We start from the raw sequence: 25,854 nt of genomic DNA, 5'->3' as shown, positions 1-25,854 counted from the left end.
AAACATCATATGATTTCACTCATATGTAGAATTTAAGAAACAAAACAGATAAACACAGGAAAGGGAAGCAAAAATAATATAAAAACAAAGAGGGAAATAAACCACAAGAGACTCTTAAACATAGAGAACAAACTGAGGGTTGCTTAAGGGGTTTTGGGTGGGGGGAGGGCTAATGGGTGATGGGCATTATGAAGGGCACTTGTGAGGCACCTGGACAGCTCAGTAGGTTAAGTTTCCAACTTCAGCTCAGGTAATGATCTCACAGCTTCTGAGTTCAAGCCCCACGTCAGGCTCTGTTCTGACAGTTCAGAGCCTGGAGCCTGCTTCTGATTCTGGGTCTCCCTCTCTCTGTGCCCCTACTCTGCTTGTACTCTGCCTCTCAAAAATCAATAAACATTAAAAAATGTTTCTAAAAAGGAGGGCACTTGTTTGGCTGAGCACTGGGTGTTATATGTAAGTGATGAATCATTAAATTCTATCTGAAATCATAATTAGGCTACATGTTAACTAACTTGGATTTAAATTTAAGAAAAAAAATAATAAAAGCACTTAAAAAATATATATACATATATACACACACATGTATACATATGCACACATATATGTACATATATACATGTATGTGTATATACATACACATGCATATATATATACACACACTCAGTGTTAGCCAGGAAGTAAAATCCATGAAGGCAGTACTGTGTGAAAGAATACATCCTGCAAGAATTAAACTGTAAGCCAGTCCCTCCTCAGGTTATAACCATTTTGTATCATGCCTCTTTCAGTAGAAATGTAATAGCATCTGGGGCTCAATACAAGTATATCTAATATATACCAAGGCTGTAGATGACTCTGGATGTTTTTTTCTCCATCTGGAACACATAGGTCAGTGACTATGTAACTGTAAGATTAAATAAGGAATGGACTTTGAAGACATCTTTTTTTTGCCTTGATTCAAATTATATTTATTAACTTTGGAGTTAATTGTGGGAATATGAGCTGCTGGCCAGAAATGGCATTCAATTAAAAAAGCATAAAATATGCTTACTTGAATTTGCAGATTCAAATATTTTTGACACACACCTTGGGTAAATTATCATTCTATAGGCGGACCTTTATATGTGTACCCAATTATGATTGGCTTTGCTATTATCTAATGTTCTTTTTTCCACCTTCCTTTAATATTAGATAGATCAATTAGGACAATGTTTTGTTGTAAAAATAGCCCTCAAAGGACAGAAGCTTAAAATGATGAAGTTTCTTTCTCTGACCTCAGAGACCAAGGTTGACAGAGAAGCTATCAGCATGAACAGTTATAGTGGCATAGGGAAAGAGAGAGTAGAAAATTATGCATTGGTTTTTTTAAGCTTATAAAAGCTTATAAATATTAAGCTTATAATATTTCCCTGGCTATAGTAAGTTGCATAGCTATATCCATCTTTAAGGGAGTATTCCAACTTTAAGATGTGCAATCTAACAGAGTTGGACACTGGAAATATTTAGTAGAGAGTGCTAATATCACTTCAGATTACTCGTAATTCCCTAAACCTACCATGTAACTTAATCTTTTTTTGTTCTTGAAAGAATTTCTTTGTCAACATTATATACCTAGATTTCTATCTAGTAAATGTCACTTCTTTTCTAGAATATTCCATAATCTCCATGATAGAATTTATTTCTAGATCATTCTTTATCCATTGAATATACATACATATGTTGTTTATAGCATCTAGACTAATATATGTATTTCAATATTAATTAATTAATTAAGAACACATACATGTGAGAGCAAGCCGGGGAGGGGCAGAGGGAAAGAAAGAAAGAATCCCAAACAGGGTCCATGCTGTCAGTGCAGAGCCTGACATGGGGCTTGATCTTATGAACCATGAGATCATGACCTGAGCTGAAATCAAGACCTGGATGCTTAACCAACTGAGCCACCCAGGCACCTCTAGATTAATATATTTTAATTATGAACTGAGTTTCACCTACCTCCTCAAATCAAAAGACCATGTTTTCCTTACTCATCTACATAATCTTAGCTCCCAGTATGGTGGTGGGAGCAAGTTGATAGTCACTAAAAACAAGGTGTTCATAAAGTCCTTTTGCAGTTTTAATTATTAATACCTCTTCTTTGTGAAATAAGAAAAGGAATTTGCTCAAGATTCAAAAAAATTGTGAAATGTTCATTTTTCTGATATATTTCCTTTATTTTTTAGTTTATAAACTCCTGTTTCATTAATTAGGCCTCAATTAAGTTACTAAAAATGATATTATTTAAAATGATGATGGATGTGTTGAAAGCTAAATGATCTACATCTTCTTGTCTAGTTGGGAGAGATTTGCACACAAATAACTAGAGTAATGCAATAAATGAAGATATTACCAAGTAAGTCCTGATCTGGAGAGGAAGGACCCTTTATCTCTGCCTGGGAAGGTCAGTGAAGCCTTCCCAAAAAAGATGACATTTGAGCTAAGTTCTTAGAAAAGACAAGGGATATCCAGATGAGAATAGTAAGCAGGTAATAGCAGGGGTAAAAGCCAGAGCATCAAGAAATATGTGCTACTTTTAAGGCAATTTACTGAAATGTTGAACAGATTATTTAACATTTCTGTGTCAATGTTCTCATTTGCAAAATAAGATCGTACTTACCTGTCAATCTCAAATGGCTGTTAGGAAGGTAACAACTGTTACGAGGGGTAAATGTGCTATTATATAAGAAATTGGAAATCACCACGAAAATATAATATAGAAACCTTGTAGGGTCAGTGGAATTTTGATAGGTAGGGAAAGGGGCTTAAGATATGTAAGATGGTAAGAATAGTGTAAGCATGAATGACTCTAAGGAAAAAAGTTGGTTAGGTGAGAGAAAATTGAACATTTTGGCAAGAAAGGAGGATAGCCAGTTAAAGTTCCAAGACTAATCAATCATGTACAAGTAGAGAAGTCTAGTTTAGCAGCAGAAGAAAGCTGAATGTCTTAATAGGGCTCAATATTTTTTTGTTGGAAGAGAAGGGAAGCAAATCTAGAGTTACAGAAGTGATTCAAAGTCCCAACTGGGGTAAGCTTCCTAATGCTCATTGTATCTCCAATTCCATCCCTTTAAATCATGCAATGTTATTTATCATATGTGTCCCTCAAACAATATGCAAATAGGTTAAACATACATACATAATTTAGTAGGGTTAAAAAATGAGAGAAAAAGGGGAGGTGATAAATTGTAACTCAAGGCAAAGAGAAAGATACAGAAAGAAATCTTCTGTAGTGTGATATTGAATCATTCAGAGTGTCTTAATAGAAACCCAGATTCAAACTGATTTAAATAATAAGGAAATATAGCATAAAGGAGGGCAGGCATCAGAATTGGTTGCTCATGAATATAAGTAGTAGCTCATTAATGTCATGAGGATTCCAGAGTCTTTCTATCTCTCCACTCTGTTGGCTCTGGTGTGTTGGGTTTGTCTTAAGGGTAGCTCCTCTCCTTCGTAGCAAGATAGCTGCAGCAATTTCAAAGGGAATGGAATTTCCATGCCTGGCTAGGACTAATCATGTGTGGTAGAATATGTGCTGGGGAATATAGCTTAAAGAAACTTACATTGCTACCATCATCTGATTGCTCAGGATGGAGTTGGAAACACGGTGGCCCAAATTATTCTTGCAGATGTTTTGTTTGACTAGTGTGATGTTAAAAAAAATTTAAATGAGCTGCTTACTTTTGTAAGACAGAAGATTTTATTTTTAAAAATCATAGTCCAGCTAATTGTGCCTGCATTCCACTTATGTAAAGCTGGCTGGAGTACATTAGTGACATCCCTTTTAGACATAGAGAATTTCAATTCTTTTTTTAATTTTTTTTTTTTTACATTTACTTATGTTTGAGAGACAGAGAGAGACAGAAGATGAATAGGGGAAGGGCAGAGTGAGGAAAAGAGACACAGAATCTGAAACAGGCTCTAGGCTCTGAGCTAGCAGTCTGCACCAAGCCTGACGTGGGGGTCGAACCCATGAACTGTAAGATCATGACCTAGCTGAAGCCGGATGCTCAACCGACTGAGCCACCCAGGCGCCCTGAGAATTCCAATTCTAATTTACTGAAGCCTCATTCCCTAATATGTAATAACCTGGTCTCCTTTACTCAAGTTACCTACTGAGCCTTTCATTGGGGAAATTTTTCTCACAGGTTTTTTAGAGCTTTTGTGGTGTTTTTGTAAACATGAACATGTCTCTTATAGACATTTATCCAATGGTTCAAAAGAATTGAAGGCAAGGGTCACATCTCGCTGGAGAGTGTGTCTTTGTCAACTCCATTGTACTAATGAGTGGCTTTATTAACTTATAATTTTCATAGCCACAAAATTTAGCAATTGACATCTGTCCCCAACAGAATTGTTACAAAGATAAATAGCTTCTTTAACTTCAAAGGAAGTAAGGATATATTTTTATTCATATTTTATCAATGAAAGAATTGCTTTCATAATTATGTTTGAGATAGCCAAGAATGAAATATTTTTTTCTATAAGATTTTCAGTCAAATATTAGTCATTCTCACCTTTTGTAAAGCTTTCAGTTCAAGGATATTGTCTGTTGGTTACACTCTTGAAGTGTATTTAGAGAGTAGCTATATTACTTACTTGTATCACCCATCAATGGTTAGATAAAATTAAATAAAGTTTAAAGGAATCATTAAGGGAAGACTGGTTGGTTCAGTTGGTTGAGTGTCGGAATTCGGCTCAGGTCATGAATCTTATAGTTTGTGCATTCATGCCCCGCATTGGGCTCTGTGCTGACAGCTCAGAGCCTGGAGTGTGCTTTGGATTGATTCTCTCTCTCTCTCTCTCTCAAAAGTAAATAAATATTTAAAAAATTAAAATAAAATAAAAAAATATAAGGAATAATTAAAAAGTGAAAGTGCTTTGATGGCTCATTAAGTTAAGTGTCTGACTCTGGATTTTGGCTCATGTCATAATCTCATGGTTTGTGAGTTTAAGCCCCATGTCTGGGTTCTGCGCTGAGAGAATGGTGCCTACTCGGGTTTCTCTCTCTCTCTCTCTCCATCTCTTTCTGCCCCTCTCCTGCTTGAGCTCTCTCTCTCAAAATAAATAAACTTTTTAAAAAAAAAGTGAAAATTGGATTTGTAATATCTTCTACACTTATAATTGTTAGAGAAAAGAAACAGCTTTCACATTACAGTAAAGCATCTTTAATTATGAAATATTTCAGGGGTGCCTGGGTGGCTCAGTCGGGTAAGCGTCTGACTTCGGCTCAGGTCATGATCCCACTGTTTGTGGGTTTGAGCCCCGCATTGGGCTCTGTGCTGACAGCTAGCTCAGAGTCTGGAGGCTGTCTTTGGATTCTGTGTCTCCCTCTCTCTCTGACCCTCCCCTGCTCATGCTGTGTTTCTCTCTCAAAAAAAAATTTTTTTTTAATTAATTAAAAAATTATGAAGTATTTCAAACATAGAAAAAGAATATAACAAACACCTGTGCATCAACTACCCAGGTACCAAATTTGCTTCAAATTAAAAAAATATTTTTTAGGGGCGCCTGGGTGGCTCAGTCAGTTGAATGTCTCACTTTGGCTCTGGTGATGCTGACAGCTCAGAGCCTGGAGCCTGCTCTGGATTCTGTCTCTCTCTCTCTCTCTCTGTCCCTTCCCTGCTCATGCCTGTCTCTGTCTCTCAAAAATAAATTAAAAATGTTAAAAAAATTCTTAAAGATTATTTTTAAAAAATTTTATCATTACAGATACAGTTGTAGTTCTCTGTTAACATTTCTTCAATCCCATTTCTCATTATAAACACCCAGAAATAATAGCCACTAAAATGAATTTGATATATTTTAATCCTATGGACATTTGAAACTTTTAAACCATGCATGCATAAATCTATAAATAATGTGTTGCTTTGCATGTCATACAATTTTATAATCATGGTATCATATACACATTCAGCTGAAACTTGCCTTTTCTCAATAATGTTTTTGAGACTTACCCACTTTAATATATTATACTGTATTAATTTTAGTGTATGGTACTCTGCTATATGAAAATATCACATTATTTTACTCATTCTCCACTGATAAACATTTAGGCTGTTTCTACAAAGACTTTTTTTTAAGTTTATCTTGAAAGAGAGAGAGTGTACATGAATGGGAGAGGGAAAGAGAGAATCCCAAGCAGGCTCCACACTGTCAGTGCAAACAAGTCTCAATGTGGGGCTTGAATTCACCAACTGTGAGATCATGACCCGAGGTCAAATCAAGAGTCAGATGCTTAAACGACTGAGCCACGCTGGCCCCCTATAGAGACTTTTTAAAATACATCAGTTTATTGTGCTATTGAGGTGTGCATATGAATGAAGATCTGCCTCAGAACATACCACATGGTGTTGTTACTGTGAGAAGCAGCTCAATCATGAATCAAACTTTCTTTTCTGGAGTTGCTTCTTGTGACTTAATTGGACAGAGAGAATCACATACTAACATAAATGTCAGAGGCCTAAAAAGTATAGAGATATTTGAAGGAATTCATGCTACACAGAGGATAAATACTAATTTCTCTTTACCCTGGAACATCAAAATATATTACTGTGAACTATGATGGTTTTTAAAAATGTCTGAATTTTTGATTCAATTCCATAATTTCAGTAGGGTTCAGTAATTGGTTTCTGGATGATAATATGACTTTACCATTGGATGAGCATATATACACAAAAATCCAGGCTCATTTTTCTTTTTCAGAGCTAAGAAAATGTAACACATTTCAGATGCTGAACCAGCATTAGATATCATAGCATAAAGCCAACATAGCATAATAGATATGAAGCTTATACTTTAAACCACTAATTTCCCCTAATTATCCAAATACAAAAAATTTTTTAATGTTCTTTATTTATTTTTGAGAGACAGAGAGAGATAGTAGGAATAGGGGAGGGTCAGAGAGAGGGAGATACAGAATGTGAATCAGGCTCCAGGTTCTGAGCTAGCTGTCAGCACAGAGCCTGACGCAGGGCTCAACCCCACGAACCGTGAGATCATGACCTGAGCCGAAGCCGGACGCTTAACCAACTGAGCCACCCAGGTGCCCCTAATTATCCAAATATAAGTGACATATTAAAATATCACTCAAACATCTTCTACAATCTTCTTTGGTTTTAATTGTCTCTGAAAGAGAATGACCATTCTGACTGTCCCCTCAGTGATAGTCAGTTTCAACGGCTCCGTAGGTTGATGCATATCTTTTAAACTTTTTTTTTTAATGCTTTATTTATTTTTGATACAGAGAGAGACAGAGCACGAGAGGGGGAGGGGCAGAGAGTGAAGGAGACACAGAATCTGAAGCAGGCTCCAGGCTCTGAGCTAGCTGTCAGCACAGAGCCCGATGCGGGGCCCGAACCCACGACCGTGAGATCTGACCTGAGCCGAAGCCGGAGGCTTAACCGAGTGAGCCACTCAGGCGCCCCGATGCATATCTTTTAGAGGTCTCATATATTCACTGTAGCCCATATTAGTCTCATGGCTGCCTAGTCATCTTATTCAAGTTAGATGATATATCAGTCAACTTAAGTTATTGTAAAGTAATAATCCCTAAATTGAAATTACTTACAGGAAGGTTTCTTTCTCTTCATATAACTTGTCAATCACAGTCATCTTTAACTTTGTCCCATCATTCTGGGACCCAGGTGAAGGGGCATCCCATCTTTGGGACATGACATTCTTGTCATACAAGGAAAAGAGAGATGTCAGAACCATGTGGCAAACATCACTTCATTTCATATTTCATTGAACAAATCAAAACAAAAGGCCAAGATTGCTATTAAAAGTAGGGAGGTAAAGTCCTCCCATTAGAAGGGACATAACTATTTGGGAACAGTAATTTAATTTACCTAAAGGTTGTTTTCATTCTCAAAAAGGTATCTTTTTGATTGACTTTTCCAATGTTTATAAAATCATTTTTTTTTAGGTTTTCCTAATTATACAAGCAAGACTTTCTTATCTCTGAAATGGGGTTTAGTCCAATTTAATATTTTCTATTACACTACAAAAAATAAGAATTAATCACTTCTTGGCCTTTTGGCTAATATCAAATGTAAAAAATAAGAATTAAATTACTTTGAAAAATCAGTAAATATCTAGGGAACCCACGCATATAACTGTGATCTAAGCATAACCAACATTAACTTATAAACTGAACTAATTGAAATTTTTACCACACCACTCCAAATGAAGGAAAATAACTGATTACCACCCCACTCCAGTTCTAATCATCAGGGGTCCCGCAAAAAAATTTTCATATAGTTGGTATTTTGGATGAGACTATTCAAGTAGTCTCTTCAGATCTGACAAAAATGTCACCACTGTCACATGGAAGAGAGGTTTAATTTACATAGGTAGCAAATAATAGATTTTTAGATGTAATTATACATGACATGTACATTCAGGCAATCTTTTTAATCTAGCAATTCTTACTTCTGTACTACTTTAAAAATTTTTTTAATGTTTATTTATTTTTGAGGTAGATAGAGAGAGACAGAGCACGAGCAGGGGAGAGGGAGGGAGAGGGAGACACAGAATCCAAAGCAGGCTCCAGGCTCAGAGTTCTCAGCACGGAGCCCAATGTCAAACTTGAACCCAGGGAACTGGGATGTGAGATCATGACCTGAGCTGAAGTCAGACACCCAACCGACTGAGCCACCCAGGTGCCCTGTATTACTTTCTAAAAGTTATTTGTAAATGGCTGGTACCTTGGGCACTGAATCCAGCTTTACTTAATCTTACTGTATTCGCAGCAGTCCAAAGATACTTTGGAAATTATTGGTTTTCTAAATATAAAGCAAATGTTCTCATTTTGGGGACCTAGCTTCTTCTTAAATGATGTCTTATAATTAGATTGTTTAAACAACTCTGGCTCTTTGATAACAAATGCAACAAGTAAAAAGCACCTGGGTGGCTCAGTCCGTTGAGCATCTGACTTCAGCTCAGGTCATGATCTCATGGTTCATGAGTTTGAGCCCCGTGTTGGGCTCTGTGCTGACAGCTCAGAGCCTGGAGACTGCTTCGAATTCTGTGTCTCCTTCCCTCTCTTCACCTCCCCTGCTCATTTTCTGTCTCTGTCTCTCAAAAATAAATAAACGTTAAAAAAATGTTTTAATAAAAAAGTGACAGTCATGTGCAACAAAATTTATTCACATAAAATAATAATAGTAATAATAATAATTTTTATAGCTAATACTTATAGAAAACTACTGGCATTGTTCTAAGAGCTTTACATATATTGATTCATTTAATCCTCAAAATCCTATGAGATAAGATACTAATATTATCCCCATTTTATACATGAGGGACCTATAATAGCTTTAATACATATCTAAATTCAACTTTGGAATAATAAGTCATGTTTGGCAGGGTTTATCAGCAAGACTAGGAAGTTGGCCAGTTAAAGCAGGAAACAAACAGAAGAAAGGGAAGTAGTAGCAGAAGCTGTTTAGAGGTTTCCTGAATCTTACTCTATTCTCTAAGAATTCAAACAAAATTCTGAGTCAATTCTTTTAAGCTGCTAGGCAAAGGAGAAGTATTTTCTACTTAGCTTTAGGTCAACAAATAAGAACCTTTTAGTTCTTGAGAAAGGCAAAATCTGGGACTTATACATACGTTACATTATGATCTTGAAACATTAGCCTTTTTCAATCTTCAAAAGAACACAGGAATTCAGGAATTGTTCTTCTTGTTAGATCAGAAACATAGCGCATGAATTTCAATTTTTCCTTTGGATGGTTCATACCTTCTTTATGGCTATGGGACTACAACCTATTATGGATAGCTGCACTTATCTACCAGCAAAGAGGAAGTCTAAGAGTAGCTCTCACAATCCAGCCACCTGTTTATTTGGAGATTATCTCTTTGTGGATATTTTAGTGGACTATTATATGTGCATAAAATGTTTTTATAGGGAGAGATTTTGTTTTATACGATAATATAATTTAACAAGTAAATAATTAATGGAAATAGTAATTAACTCCAATTCATGGTTGCTCAGTTGTAATTGATTTAAAAAATTAACTGAAGATTTAAAAATATTATATGTGATGAAGAAAGGAATCAAAATAAAGTATGAATGAGTCACATTTTGACACTATTTACAGTAGTTTTAATTTGCTGTCTATAACTTTTTCATGGTTTTCACAAAGGTTTCATCAGACTCTAAGTCCTTCTATATGTTAGGAGTAACATGTCCATTTTTACTAGCTCATGCCTGAAAGCTGAAACTCTAGAAAATAATATATTACTAGACTTGCTTTCCATATTTGTTAAGTATACTATAAGGTGTTTAAACCTTTGAAAAGAAAGAACTTTAGAAAGATTTTTCATAGGAAAATTAGAAAAATTAAGAGAAAAGCTACGAAGAAAATAAGAACTGGGTTTGTCAATAGCTTGGAAGTGGCTGAGAGAAAGAAAACAGTCAAAATTGATAACCAGTTATATCTTAGAGGTCACACAATATTCAGATTTATGTCACTGACAAGACAGACTGGAAAGGTTAGGCAGGGCTGATATTTGTTACTTTTCCTCCAAAAGTTGATGTTCCTTTTCCTGAATACAGTGTATTATTACTTTGATTCTTCAAATTTCAGTGACAGGTAATATTAAGCAGTAATAAAAGCCCGCTAAATAATTTGTAAATGTCTGAACATTTTTAAAGGCAATTAAGTTATTTACACATGATAGCCTTTTCCAGGTTCTTCTGGTTAAAGAGCAGACAGAAAAAATTTAAACATGAGCAAGACTCTGACATGCCAAAGGTCACAATAGCCTGTAGGGTACAGCCAGATTTCCTATTAATCTAGTGCAATATTTTAAGATTCATTAGATTACTAAATCTGGTGGTTAGTTAATGCACCTGACACGCTTCCAGATTCATAAAAATCATCCCACTAACTTTTGTGGATCTATGCATTTAAACCTCATTGTTTCAAGAAATCGTCTAAAAACCTTTTGTCTTGTAGTGCATAGGTAGGCTCAGAGAAAACCTCAAGAGTTTATCAGATTTTTGGCTCTTTTCCCACAGGTCGAATAGGATAAATAAATAGATACTAGGCTGAAACGATTTAGAAAACCAGCAATCAGATGCTTCTATTTTAAAATAATGAAGCAGATTTTACAATAGAAAAGTATCTACAATTTTGCTTTCCAGCAAACTAGTGTTAAGGGAATCCCTGAAGTTCAAAAATATTTTTGAGATACCACTGTACATTAAAAAAATAATTTAAAAAAAGGAAAGCAGTCGTATTCTGGAATTTCTCTTCGCCCTCCCCAGATCTCCAACCTTCCAAATGGCTAAGTCGCATAGCTGAAAGGATTTGGCTCATTTTTTCCAAAACACTTCACATCTGGGTAGTGGCCAACCATGGAAAGTTTCAAGAAAATGTAACATTTGGGAGAGCGACGAGGCTCGTCTGGGGCTGCCTTCCCTGGACCTCGGCCCTCAGAGGTGTCTCCTCACCAGACAGCCCGGGCCAGCGGCAAGCTTGGACCAGCCGAACTCCGACGGCCCGGCCAGACGCCAGCTCGGGCCAATACGACTGGCTCCGGGCTACTCGGCTGCAGGAGCTCTTTGCCCGTCAGTCCCCGCAACAGTTCGAGGTCCCGGAGTCCATGAGCCAATCCGCTTCGTAAATGAAGAGACCCCTGACTGCCCAGTTCCCAACTAGGTAGGGCAGCCTCGCGGAGGCAGAGGGAGAGGGAAGCGACTACGCTGGAGCCCCGCCTGGCTCCCACGCCTCACACGTCAGTTTAGTTCCTCTCCCCGCCCTCCCCCCCCAACCCCCAGCTTCGCGCACACGGAGCAGAGAGAAATTTGACTGCTCCAGTCACCAATCAGGAGAGAGGTCGAGAATCTGAGCCAATAGGAGCAGGGGAAGGGGGTAGGATGCGGGCGTCCTCCCGCCCCCGAGAGGGTGAGCGCGGAATGTCTCGAGCCCTCCCTTGCACTTCAGCCTCAGTGCGGAGTCCTCGGCGGTGTGAGGGGAAGCAGCCTCGCGCAGCCTCCGGAGCAGGAGCGGAGGCTGGGAGAGCAGGAGCCTAAACCACACCCACGTCGCTGCTTCTATCCACTTTTTCCCTCTCGGTGCCCCACCGGAGACCGCGTTCCCAGAGGAGAGCGGCCGCCCACGCCCCGAGCATCCTCCCCAGTCGAGGGGCTGCTGACAGACCCGGCGGCATGATGCGACTGCGAAGCTCGGCGATGCTGCGGGACCTGCTCCTGCGGCCTCCCGCCGCTTCCTGCGCGGCTCTGAGGCGGGCACAGCCCCTCGTCACATTGTGCCGGCGCCCCCGAGGCGGGGGACAGGGGGCCGCGGGCCCAGCGGCCGCTGCGCGGCTTTACCCGTGGTGGGGCGGGGGCGGCCGGCCGGCGGGGCACCTCGCGCGGGGACTGTCTAGCTCCCCCTCGGAGATCCTGCAGGAGCTGGGCAAGGGGGGCACGCAGCCCCAGCAGCAGCCCGGGGCGTCGCCGCCCGCGGCCCCGTCGGCTCCCGGCCCCAAGGACGGCCCCGGGGAGACGGATGCGTTCGGCAACAGTGAGGGCAAGGAGCTGGTGGCCTCAGGCGAAAAGTGAGTGTCTCCGCCTGGCGGAAAAGGCCTCCCCGGGCATGGGGCCGGGAGTCGGGCCCGGGAGGGGCCTGCGGTGGGGCGGGATGGGAGCGGAGGTTCGAGAAAGAGAAAGAAAGAGATGCCGGGCGGCCTGCGCAGTCTGCGCCATGTGATTAGGTCCGGCCCCGCCCGCGCCTTTTCCGTCGGCGCCCCTCGGCGCGGCCCCCACTTCCCTTCCCCGCCTCTGACGCGGGCCGCCCTGGAGGAGCCGCGGAGGGGCCGGAGCGGCCGGCCTGGGCTATTTCGTCCTCCCCCCGCCCCCCCACGTCCTTTGGGGCTGCGGCTGTCTGGCCCGCGCCGCGTGCGCCTCTCCCCGGCTCCGGCTGCAGCTCCTGGCCGCCTGCCCAGCTCTCCGTGGGTGATGCCACACGAACATCTCCACCGAGTGACATTTAGGAGTCGGGTGTTGAGCATTCCCTGCGTCTTCCTGACTCGTCGTTTCTCAGGCTCATGTTTCTTTCTCTTAAGCCTGCGCTCCCTCTTTAGAACCCTAACGTGGCCGAATATTCTTAATAGTTCTGGAGTGGCTTTCAGGCGTGGTGTCGAGCCATCTGGGGCACCGGAAATAATGTTTTTCGAAAGGAGATTAGGGGGAGAAGAGTCACGTGGCCGAGAAGGGGCACGCAGCAAGACTACCTGTTTGCACTGGGGACCAGCTTTGGCCTGTCTCGTGTCTTCCATGAGATGGGCGAATTTTTTAAAATAAAAATCAAAATAGCAAAGATGAAATGTGACTGGTAAAAACACTGGGAAAAATCCGAGTCATGTAGTTTTTGTGACTTAAATACTCATAGAATGTTAAGTCATCTGTGCTATGTCTACCGTTCGACTTAAACGAAATGGGTTTTTCTTACACAAATGGGAAGCAGTTTCTTGGTTATTTTGTCTCGTATAATATAAATGGACCCAAACTTTGTTTTCCCAATATGGGTAAAAATCTTATTTGTATGCTTTCTTTATACTCTGCTGTTCTTCGGTCATTGTACTGACATGTGACCCGTTTTGCCTCCCTGCAACTGACTTACTGTCTCCAGCTCCAGATCACCTTAGGTCAAACTGAAAGTGTGGTGTGATTTTTATACTTTCATTCTTAGGCCTGTTTAATATTTCCTGTAATTGAAGTTGACGCCTTCCTAAAACATTCTGAGCTTAAATTTTCCCAGACTGAAAAATGTTATTTTAATGATGGCCAAAATTTGTAGTATCACAGATGATAATGTTTTGTGCCATAAAGCCTTAGGAGCATAGGTAGGTCATATAGCATTTTTAGTTAGTTTATTTAAATCCCTTCAAGGTCTGAAAAGCTAGACTTCTGTTAAATTTCTACTTCATGTTTTTTAGGGACTAGAATGTGTATGGTTAATCTCATCTGGTACTCAATTGTTTATCTGGTTTACCAGGCATGAAACTAATCTAAATACCTGAGTCAAGGGTTACAGAATTACAAAATGCAATTGCTAGCATTTAAAAGTTGTCCTTAAAGGCTGTGGGATGGGAACTGCTTTTTATTGAAAATGTCTTCCAGTCTGTCTCTCTTCAGTGGCACTAATGTCTTTTTTTTTTTTTAACTTTTAACAATCTTTATTGTTGAGAGATAGAGCGAGCGTGTGCACAAGCAGGGAAGGGGCAGAGAGAGAAGGAGACACAGAATCGGAAGCAGGCTGCAGGCTCTGAGCTGTCAGCATAGAGTCCAATGAAGGGGCCCCAACCCACAGACTGCAAGATCACGACCTGAGCTGAAGTTGGATGCTTAACCGGCTGAGCCACCCAGGCACCACTCTTTTATTTCCTTTTTATCAAATAGGAAATTAAGCTCTTTTTATGATTTACATTTTCCCCAAAACTTTTCTAGCTTTGTTGCCTTCCAAATAAGAAATCATGTCTTAGCAATGACTTTGAAACACTATTTTGGCTAATACTTAGTGACAACGATACATAAAATAGGTCCTGCTCTGTACCCCAACCACCAAAGAAAACCAGTCTAAGGAGGGAATCCTTCAAGAACATTAGCTCAGATGATCTGGGAGTTTGAATGGCCAACAAGATAATCTTATTTAGTTAAAGGAGTTTCTTTTTCTGCCACTGAAGTTTGAAGTAATAGCTAGACTGGCTCAGGAGCAATCTAAGTACTGTATATGATAATCCTGAGAGCTTTCAATCAAAGATTTCAAGAGTGAACCCCAGCTGTCTCGAATTCATATATACAGCTGAAGAGCACTGGCCTCAAGACTGTCAAAAAGTTTTTGTCATTTTATTAAAGATTCTATTTTCCTAAATGATCTGGTTTCCAAATGTAGCTTTCCTCTTTTGACTCCTTCCATTTTGCCTTTTTATGTAATAAACATTTCTCTCATTCTGGGGGGTAAACTTCCAGTTGATCCTGTTACTTTTTCTAATGCTCAGCTTCCAAAATACAGTTCATCCCTCAGCAAGTCACCCAGAATGCCAGCACTCAGAACTCTGCCAGGTTTTATGGAGGATTATTAAAAGAAATAACCAGGTGAAATTAAATGAGTTAGCATTTTGTAAAAGGGTTAGGACGTTTGGTATGTGTTAAGTAGTATATAACTATATTAAATAAGAATAAAATTGCTTCATCTTCATGTTGTAAAACATGACAAAGACATTAGCCTTTGAATTTTAGGCTCATACATGAGAAATTTCTTTGTTTTTTTGTTTCCAGGAAAAATTTCTGGAGAAATTATTGTACTTCTTATATGAAACTATTTGATTTGTACTGTCTTTTTGGCCTACTTACTAGTGAGATTAGAGAATTTAATACTTAACCTTAACAATTTTATTAATTAATGTGGCTGACATATTTGCTTTTCCTCCTTTCTTTGGTCTGACTATATTTTATTAACCTTACCAGATAATATTCTGGAAAGTGGTGGAATATAATAAGCAAGTTACCTGCTTTTTTCCATAGTCAAATTCTTTGAACCGGTGTCATCTTAGGCTATGCCATCTCCTAACCAACTTCAGTCTGGTTTAGATTCTTGGTTTAACTTAAGATTTTATTACTGTCTTAAATATCCTATAGAAAACATAATGATTTCTGCTTTGTTTTCCCTGTAGGGCACTTACCTAATTTTATTGCTATCATTTTATCATTTTGAAAATCTGCTTGACTCTCTTCACTTTTTAAATTGTTCTCCTTGCTTTGCTGGCTCTTTTTGGGTTTGCTCGCTGAGTAAACCTTGAGGCTAAGGTCTTTGTTTCTTTCCCACTTCTCTGCTTTCTTCACAGCATGTGACTTCTCTCAACTCTGCCTCTCATGGTAGTATTCATCTCTCATTCACATCCTTCTCATGTTTTTCTCCACATGTTTGATGACCTAAATTTAGTCCGTATTCCCATATCCATCCTTCTGTCTCCTTTCAATCTGAGATTGTTTATAGAATTTTAATTTCAAACTACCACTCATCTTTTAAAATACCAATACAGACTGGAATGAGCATTATATCAAAATCACAAACTGTGCTGTAGCATTCAATACTCTCGATCAACCATTATGCCAAATGCTTGTACCACATGGACATTTTATCTGTTTCTTCTCCATCAAGCATGCTATGCTTCATTTCTAAAAAGCTTATAAATGTGTATTCTGTAGTGAAGAGTCCCTGAAAAGGGTAGGCAGGTTGGGATGAGGGACATTTTTGTTGCCTTTTGTTTAGGCATTTTATTTAGTTAGAAAGGAAAATGATATAACAGAGAAGGACTAGGTTTGGAAAATACCAGCGTATGTATGCTCTTTAGTAAAAGGGTAATTCATACAGGGTACAATATTGACAATACAGGCTACAGTATTGCATTAAAACAATGTGATCATTTTTTTCTCTATCAGATTGGCAGATGTCAGTTAAATCAAGTGATGCAGAGGGTGTGGAGAATAGGAACTCTCACATTGTTAGTACATTGAAAGTATAAATTCAGCTATTTTGGAAGGTGGTTTGGTAGTATCTGTCAAAAACTACATACCCATGATGCAGTAATTGAATGTTTGCTCATCTACATGAAGTCATGGCATTTAAAAATACATTTTAGATTAAATATGCATAATTAACACATTAAAATTGACAGGAAATATTCTTATACTAGCGTCAGATAATATGACTAATTTTGGTATTTCTTTTTAATATTTTAATTTTTAATTTTTTTAGAAAGCAAGCAGGAGAGGGAGTCAGGGGGAGAGAGAAAGAGAGAAAATCTTAAGCATGCTCCACACTCAGTGCAGAGCCGGACATGGGACTTGATTCCATGACCCCGGGATCATGACCTAAGCTACCCAGGTACCCTGGTAGTTAATACTTATTAAATGGAAAGCAAGGGGCAAAGAATCTTTACATTATATGCTGTGAGAATTGAATCTAAAAGTTAGATTAAATGCTTGTGCATTTTAGCAAACATTGAATTAGGTCTATAGAACAATACTTGATAATGAAGTTGAAATGGTGTTTGGCAGGTATAATTTCAAAGTGAAATACAGGTGTGAAATAGGTGACAAATTCTGTCATCCATTAATGCATTTGCTTTTAATGTGTAAAAGTGAATATTTACAATTCACTTAAACTCAAGACTGAAAGCATATTTAATTTGAGGGGCTTATCAACACTTCTGATTTTATTTGTGATTTCCTCTATTAAAAATGTTTTCATGTTACAGTTATTGAGCTTTAATTTAGTGGCCAGTCATAACATACACTATAACACTGCCTGATGTTTACATTAAACCACAGGCATCTATTTAGTCATGGGTATATCTGTGGTGATCTGTAATTAATGAAGGCATGCTACTTAATAATTTTTAGATGAGGTTCACTGAAAGAGCATGAATTAGATCCTGAACTTTAGTTTCTTTGAATTTTAGCTGCTGCTTTTTAGGCTTTACTGTTTATAGAGAAGTCTGCCTACCTCAAAATCAACTAAGGGAATGACTGCCAAATTGAACTCAATTTTATTATGAGGCGCTATGTAGGAAAAAGTAACAAGGTTTGGAAGGGCACTATTTTAGTCTGAAAAAAATAAATGTCACCTTGAAAAGAACTTTGTTGAAGATATTTGTGGGTTTGAGTTTCAAAAAATTACTTGAAATAAGTAAAAAGCTATACTGCTTCCTTGTGATTATGAATTGAAGAAAAATTATGGCTATAGAAATTGAAAGTCTAATTGTAGGATATGCATTCTTTAAGGAGCTCAGTCTTTAAATCCTATATAAATCAAGAAGCGTAAGAAAGCTGAGTAAACATATATTTATAAAAATAATTAATTATTGATGTCTCTAAGTTACCTCTAAGTGAGGTAAATAGCTTTCAGGTAGAGGTACTTATGATTTTATCCTAGAACCTTTCTACTCAGGTATAAAATTGCTTTGGTTATGAGACATTGTGCATGTAACTACTTATTGTACTTGTAATTTTTCTGGCCTTCTATAATGTAGTAGAAGCATGATAATGTGTTGTCTTGGCTTTCTTTGGGGAGTATTCTCTGGTTTGTATGTAACAGTATTGCTTACTGATTTCTAAAGATATGTTTATAATGAAAGCACTAACTTTAAAATGGAACTATTGATACTGCATAATGAACAATAAGTTGATAGATTTCAAGGTTTGGATATATGTATTTTTTTTTTGCCTACCAATTACAGACCTCTAAAGATTTTTAAATGGTCATCTTCATGAAGGTGTTCTGAGTGACATAGGTACTTACTTAAGATTCTTGGTGGGGGTTGTTAAGAGTAGACTTTTTTTTTTAGTGTTTATTTTACGAGAGAATACACGAGCAGGGGAGGGACAGAGAGAGAGAGAGAGAAAGAAAGAATCCAAGCAGGCTCTGCTCTCAGCACAGAGACTGATGTGAGGCTCGATCTCACAACCATGAGATCATGACCTGAGCTTAAAATCAAGAGTTGGACACTTAACTGACTAAGCCACCCAGGCACCCCAAGAGTAGAGACTTTTTAAGAACAATTTTTAAACTGTATGAAACCTTAAATATATTCATACATTTTTAGGAGTCTAGCCTAACAAACTTGAGTTGTAGGAATATTTATTCATTAATACTTTTTGACACAGTATCCTGCATATTATAGAAGAATGGAGAAAATCTTGTGTTCAACATTAGTGGAATGGTTGAATAAATTAGGATGCATCCATTTAAGAGTCACTTACTCAGCCATTTAAAATGTATACAGATACTTTTGGGAGATGTAAGAAAATGTTAGGCCAAAAGTTAGAATACACAATTTCTGTGCAGTATGATCTCAAGTGATTAAGCTTTTAAAACATTCTTAGAAAAAGTATTTGAGTAAAATAAACTGAAATGATATCAGCAGTTGTGGTTTGTGAGAATGGACATTGTTTTTCCTGCCTCTTTAGAGTTACTTTTAAGATTTCTCATTATGAGTTTAATTGACCCTTGAATATTGTGGAGTTAGGGGTACCAGGCTCTTCTCACAGTCAAAAGTCCCCTTACTTCCCCCAAACTTAACTATGGATAGCCTTCTGTTGACTGGAATTCTCCAATAATGTAAGCAGTCAATACATATTTTGTTATGTTAGATGTATTCTAAAATATATTCTTACAATAAAGTAAGCAAGAGAAGAGAAAATGTTATTGAAATCACAAGGAAAAGAATATATATTTGTAGTACTATTACTATATTGATTGAAAAAAATCCACATGTAAGTGTACTCACATGATTCTAACTCATGTTGTTCAAGGGTCAAATGCATTTATAACTTCTATTATTAGAGGAACCTCATCTGTTAATTTTAAAATTGTAAATATCTACTATCCTAGTCTGCTGTCCTAATATCCTGTTTCTGATATATACATATAACAGGAAGTACCACTACATTAAAAAGTTAAGAAAAATTGTACATGGATGTATACAGCTCTTATCAACAATATCCAATTATAATCACTATTTGCAGACATCAAACTTCTTTTATTTCTGAAGTATTCTTGGTGTAAATTTCCTTAGAAAATGTTGCATATTTTTTGTCACAGTAACACGTTTTAATGAATAGAGTTTAACATTTCCTGTTTCGTCTTAGGTTTTACCAAAAGGGAACATTGCTATAGTGATGTTCTTAGGCAAGTATTGGCAAACTTGTTCTCTCTGAAGGGCCAAATAGCACATATTTTTGTCTTCGCAGGCTGTCTGGTCTGTGTTAAGACTATTTAAATTAGTTGTTATTAGCAAAGTTGTCGTGGATGGTTGGTAAATGAATAGGCACAACGGTCTTGTAATAAAAACTTATTTACAAACACAGATGCTCTGCTCTAGTTTGCTGTTAGTGGCCCTTGTATAAACTCTATTTAGTTGTGTAATATATTCTCTCATATTATCATTGGTTCTACTTTGAGGATATATAATTGTTCCGTTGAGGGTATTTGTATCTTGTATCCATTATTACCTCTTGTTCCTGTTCTTCATGTCTTCACTTTGGCTATTTTTTCTTACTCTCCCCTTCTATATCCAGTTTCCTTAGCTTTTAAAAAAAATTGTAGTAAAATATACATAACAAAAATTTTTATCTTAACCATTTTTAAGTTTATGGTTCAGTAGCATTAAGTACTCTGTGAGTCTCTCTTTTTTTTAAAGAACTTAAGATAGTTAGACTTTATGAATAGTCTTTAGGAATTTAGGAGGACCATTTGTTTTAGCAGCTCAAAAACTGAAAATTAGAGTTGTAAGTGACTTTAAAGACATGTAATTCCACTTCATTTTACATATTTTATAAGTTGACCATATATACTAACTAACCTACTAAATGATTAAAGGTCATTAATACTAGGATTTATTTTGTTTTTTCATCCAGATACTATACTGAGTTGATTACTTTTTTAGGTACAGTATGGGAAGATACCTTAACACTCCATCTCCCCAGCTGATGCTTTTTTTCTCTCTTGTGTTATTTTCCCTGCAAATTGCTATTCATCTCTGCTTAAATACTTCCTTGACTAGAGTTCACTCTCTTAGATTATAGCACCTTCCATTTTCAGAGCTGTTTTGTTTTTGTGTAGCTTAAGTCTCCCTTTCATTAACTTCTACCTATATATTTTAGTTATTTCAAAGTCATCATCTCTAGTATGGTATTAAAGCGATCACAGTAACAATTCACATAATATCTATTTTTCCAACTAGAATGATGTATTAAAGGATACTTGACTGACGGGATAGGTAAACTAACCAGAGTTGGACATCAGGGACTTGATCTGCCCAGGTCCTTGTCCTCTCCTCAAAGACAAGCAGGCTGCCCCCTGGGTTAGACTTCTGAAGTTGTACATGTGAACAAATTGCCATCAGCTGATAATGGGTAGCTTGGCCACTAGCTTTTGTGCTTCTTTCTTTGGTATGTTTTTGAACACATTTCAGTAAAATCCAATTAGAACAGCAGCCCCTAATTTTAACATAATCTCATTCTCACTTTTTATAGGATTTAACAAGGTGGAACAACAGTTTAGTCCTCTAACCTAAGTAATTCCTCTGTAAGCATTTTGGTTAGAAATTCTTCAATATATAAGGAGTCTTAACATTTAATTATTCTGAATGAATTCTAGGTATTCCTCCTAAAATGGAGGGCTAATAATTGAGCACAATTGGTGTGGTATACCAGGAAGTATATAGAAACAAAAGACCAATTTTCCAGGGCTAATTCTGTCACAGCCACTTAAGAATTGTGTGACATTAGACATGTTGCTTAACTTTGAGACTTTGTCCTTACCTGTAAACCTTACTGTAGCACATAGGATTTTAAGATAGCGGGAGATCGTTAACAGTAAAGCATTAAAATATGTAATGCTTTATTTTTAAATTCCACCAGGAATTAGACTTCAGGTAGAATCACTTGAAGAATAGGCAGAATTCATCACTTTGTCAGACTTATAAATGGTATATGGTTAGCCCCCATCAGTTTAACTTTCAACCCCATAGGTTTATTTAATTAATTAATTTTGATCAAAGTATAATTGGAGTACCATATTATATGGATTCCATGTGTACAACATAGGGATTCCATGTTTATATGCATTGAGAAATGATCACATCATCTGTCACCATACAACATTGATACAATATTATTGATGGTGTTTCGTATGCTATGTGATACATCCTAATAGCTTAATTTATTTTAGAACTGGAAGTTTGTATTTCTTAATACCTTTCTCCCATTTTGGCCCCCACTTTCCAACCCCTCTTTCCTTTGCAACCAGCACTGTTCTCTGTGTCTGAATCTCAACTTACAATCAATCAGCTTACTTTAAATTCAAAATGATAAACCAACTTAAAAACATTTTTTAAAGATCCTTGTTTTAAAATGAGAACATAAGTAAAAGCAGCAAAGTGTTTTTTTGTATTGTTGAGCTTTTTTTTTAAACCTAGTTAGGTGGGGGGAAAATGTTTCTGACTTTCTGATAGATTTACCATACTGTACTATGTTTTTGAGTTACATGGGCTTGACCCCTGAAGAAAAAATTAAGGAAGGTAATACACCAGCCTTAAAGGTTTATAATTTGGAGAAGTCAGGTAATGTGAAACATTATTTAACAAAATAAGACAAAGTATAGTTGATTTCAATTTTTTCCTTCTTATTTTGCAGTTCTTAAAGACATAATTTTCCTTTTCCACCTTTCATTTAATACTAGAGTTTTTTAATTTATAAGATTTTAAAATGTAAGAGAAAATTTGCAGTATTGTTTCTAAATACAAGTTGTACTTTTTTAAGTTCTCCCACCCATCAAGGCACAGTTGAATGCTTACTTTGTACTTCCTAACCCTTTTTTTACACTTCGGTCCTAGTACTTGCCATAGTGTTGGCTCTTCTAGACAGCAACCTTACTTTATTCATCATTATATAGGCTGTATAAGAAAAGTACAAAACTTACTGATACAGCCAGGGCGTGTTAAAAAGAGTATAGAAAATCTAGTTGGAGAAAGCCCTCTCTAATGATTGAAATGATGATTGGTACTGTAAAAGATTAGGAAAAGGAAAGTTATAAACAGAAGACTTACATAGATTAAAAAATAAAGGCAAGATAGCAGGATTATTTACAGATTGGTAAATCTAGTTAGTTAAAAGTGATAAATTAAGAATAGGTCAAACAAAGCCAAAATAGAGAACTGAATACCAGACTGAAGGGTTTAAATTGTCCTTTGGTATTGGGTAACTGGTTGATCAATAAACAAAGGCAGTACCTCTTTTTATGTTGCAGAAATTGGCCCTGAATTTAAATATTGTGTGTAAATTTTTGGGAGGAAGTCTCATTTATTGTTTAATTTATATAGGTCTCTTTCAGCCTTGAAAATTGGGTATTTTAACAGCTCATAAGTAGAAACAGGCACTTAATTCATGTATCTTCTGCTCTGGTAGTTTGCTGTTCCTTGTAAACATCTGTTGAATGCTTACCTTCATTGCCTTGGTGGTTCTGTTTCCTTTGCTGGAAATCCCTTTCTGTTGCCATGTTTTCAACTCCTAACCATCTTTCAAGTGTAGCTCAAATTCCATTCTTCTAAAAAAGCTTTACCTTGTTAGTCTATAGTGAAGTAAATTTTCAGAGTGGATCTCATTGTCCCTTTCTTATAATTACTTATTATGTATGTCTTTTTTCAATTTAGACTGTGAACAACTAATAGCATAATGCTGTACATGTCCTAGATGCCAGTTAAATGTATGGCTTTTTTTGTTTGTTTGTTTTCTTTAAGAATGATTTCTGTGTTTTAGGCAGGTATTTTATGAGAGTAAAGTAGAGGAAGGAATGAATAAATGAAGGCACAAAATGATGGTGAAAGGATTGTAAGGGCAGTAATTAGAAAAGGAAGTGAGGGGGAAATGAAAGGGAAGGAATAAGTATGAAACAAGGATTTTTCTTTGGATTTACTAATCTTCTACATATATCCTATTTTAGTTGCTGAGTATCATAACCATTTTATATTTTTCCCCAGGGAATCTGGAGGGCTCACTTGGGCTTCTCAGTAGTTGTAATGATATGAAAGCCTTCTATAATCTAGGTTTTTTTGGTCACTAAAACTTAAATGCTCCTCAAGGATATCCTAGTCACTAAAACTTAAATGCTCCTCAAGGATATCCTAGTTACTATATGCTTAAAATACAGTTTTTAGCTTTTAAATTTTCATGCCAAAATATATTACTGTTAAGTGTTGCCATGAAGCCATACAGTAATTTCTACTGTTTGAAAGTTGGAGAGAATCTTTTCATTTATTTGTTTACCACAGTTTTGAAGCTAATGTTTCCTCAGAGCAGAGTCTGAGCTTTTAAATGCTGAGATAGGTAGGATTCTCTTTTTTATCAATTTTGACCCATTTAGTCTGTGAGCATATTTTCTAGAGATGACTTAAATCTCTCCTCAATGGATAAAAATTAGTCTCTTGTCCAAAAGCAAGTAAATATTTACTTTTTTTGCTAGCTGTGACAATAACATGGTCATTTAAATTTTTTTGTGCTCTGTACCATAAGGTAAAGAAGTGTATATTTTATGTTATTTACTTAGCTTTTAGGCAAAGCAAATACCATTTACTGGTGTGGTAAATACATAGAAAGCTTATTCTGCAGTTTTTTTAAGTGACAAACCACCACTATCTAAAGTTTATTTGACAAACCATTTTCTGTAAATAATTGGTTTGTTATTTTCCATTGGTCTTTTGATGGCTGACTCAATTTTTCTTTAAATATTAAGTCATCAGTATTGTTGAATGCTGTTTAATGATTTTGGATCAGAGTAAGACCTAGAAAAATTGTACCTTATGAAAATAATAACTAGGTAGTTAAGTTTGAGAGCCAGTATACTGTGGTGGTGAATAATATGGACTCTGGATTCAGAGAAATGGGTTCTAAATCCATCTCTGCCACTGTGCAGTCTTGGGAAGCTTCTTGAGCTATTTGAACCCCATATCATTTTATATATACATAAGATATATGTATAATATATAATACATGTATATATGTTTATGTTTCCAGGATATGTCATTAAATTGTGGTAATCCTATGTGTTAGTTTTTTAAAACTTTGGTGTGAAATTGATACATTTTAAGGTTACTTTAAAAACTAAATTTGGTGTAATAGCTTTGAAAGCAAGTATAAATGATATTAATACCAATATTAATGTTTCTTTTAGGAGAAATTTTATATGTGTGTATGTAACTGTTCATATTCTTTGAATCAGCTCTATATTCTGTTGTCTTTTAAGATAGAAATATATGGACCCACTAATAATAGGAAAGTAATTATAATAGGAAATAAATACATATGGTTTTACTGAAGTATAGGACTGTTAAGTAATCTTTGGGTAATCCAGGAAATATTTAGATAGAATATCTAGAAAACTTTTTAATAGTACAAAAACAATTTTAAAGAGACCTGTTTCTGTGACAGTTTATTTTACAAAAATAATGTATACAGTTTTCCCTTGAAACCTATGGCTAGTCCAAAATTGTTCTGAATTAAGTTCTGAAATTATAATTTGCTTACTTGAAAGCTTTTCAGTGGATAGGAAAAATTCCTTTCTTTAAATGTCTGGTTAATTGTAGCATCTTACACTAGTTTATTAAGATTTTAGTGTCTTTTTATGTTAAAAGTTTTTTTATTCTAACAATCTTTGTGATATTTTATGTCATTTGGTTTGTATATATAAGTCAGGATCACTTTAGAAATATTAACTACATCTACCATCAGTTGACACCTTATTCTCTGCCAGTCATCATTCTAAAGTATTGAATGTACCAAGTCCGCTGATCCTCATAACACCTCTGTGAGGTAGACACTATTATCTCCTCTCAGATGAGGAAACTGAACCCTAGAAAGGTTCTTTAATTTATCCAAGGTGACCCAGCTAGTTAAGTTTTATAGCTAGGATTAAAAAACTGGTATGCATATTGTCCAGTTTGTAATTGCTGTCTCCCCCAAATTTTACAATCAGGTTACTATTCTAGTAATATGTAAATATAGTCATCATATTTAAAAAACACAGAACAGAGTGTTGACTCTTACCTGACATTGGCTGAGCTCTATAATTAGGACTGGGGTTGCATTAGGCTATACAGGAAGGTATCACCTGAACAGATGGATAGGCATTAGCAGGACTAGAAATGGTAATCAAGATTTTAAACCCTGAGATTAAAAATATCTGAATTTGTTAATAAGTCACTTTTTACTTTTTCAGTGTGGTTTTAGTTTGATTTTTGGTAAAT

General features: G+C 36.8%; 1 protein-coding gene across 3 annotated transcripts in view; it reads left to right on the top strand.

Moving 5' to 3' along the window:
- The first annotated feature begins 11,976 nt into the window (after positions 1–11,976).
- Positions 11,977–25,854, top strand: part of GLS (glutaminase) — an 81,161-nt gene continuing 67,283 nt past the window's right edge. For all 3 annotated transcript variants that reach the window (XM_029934219.1, XM_029934220.1, XM_029934221.1), the window contains exon 1: positions 11,977–12,606. In XM_029934219.1, the coding sequence (XP_029790079.1) occupies positions 12,215–12,606 (392 nt within the window). In that variant the 5' untranslated portion in view covers positions 11,977–12,214. The remainder of the gene's footprint in view (positions 12,607–25,854) is intronic.

This window comes from Suricata suricatta, chromosome 3 (assembly GCF_006229205.1).
Source record: "Suricata suricatta isolate VVHF042 chromosome 3, meerkat_22Aug2017_6uvM2_HiC, whole genome shotgun sequence".
NCBI lineage: Eukaryota > Metazoa > Chordata > Mammalia > Carnivora > Herpestidae > Suricata > Suricata suricatta.
Note: the sequence above shows the minus strand (reverse complement) of the source record. Positions and strands in the feature narration are given on the sequence as shown.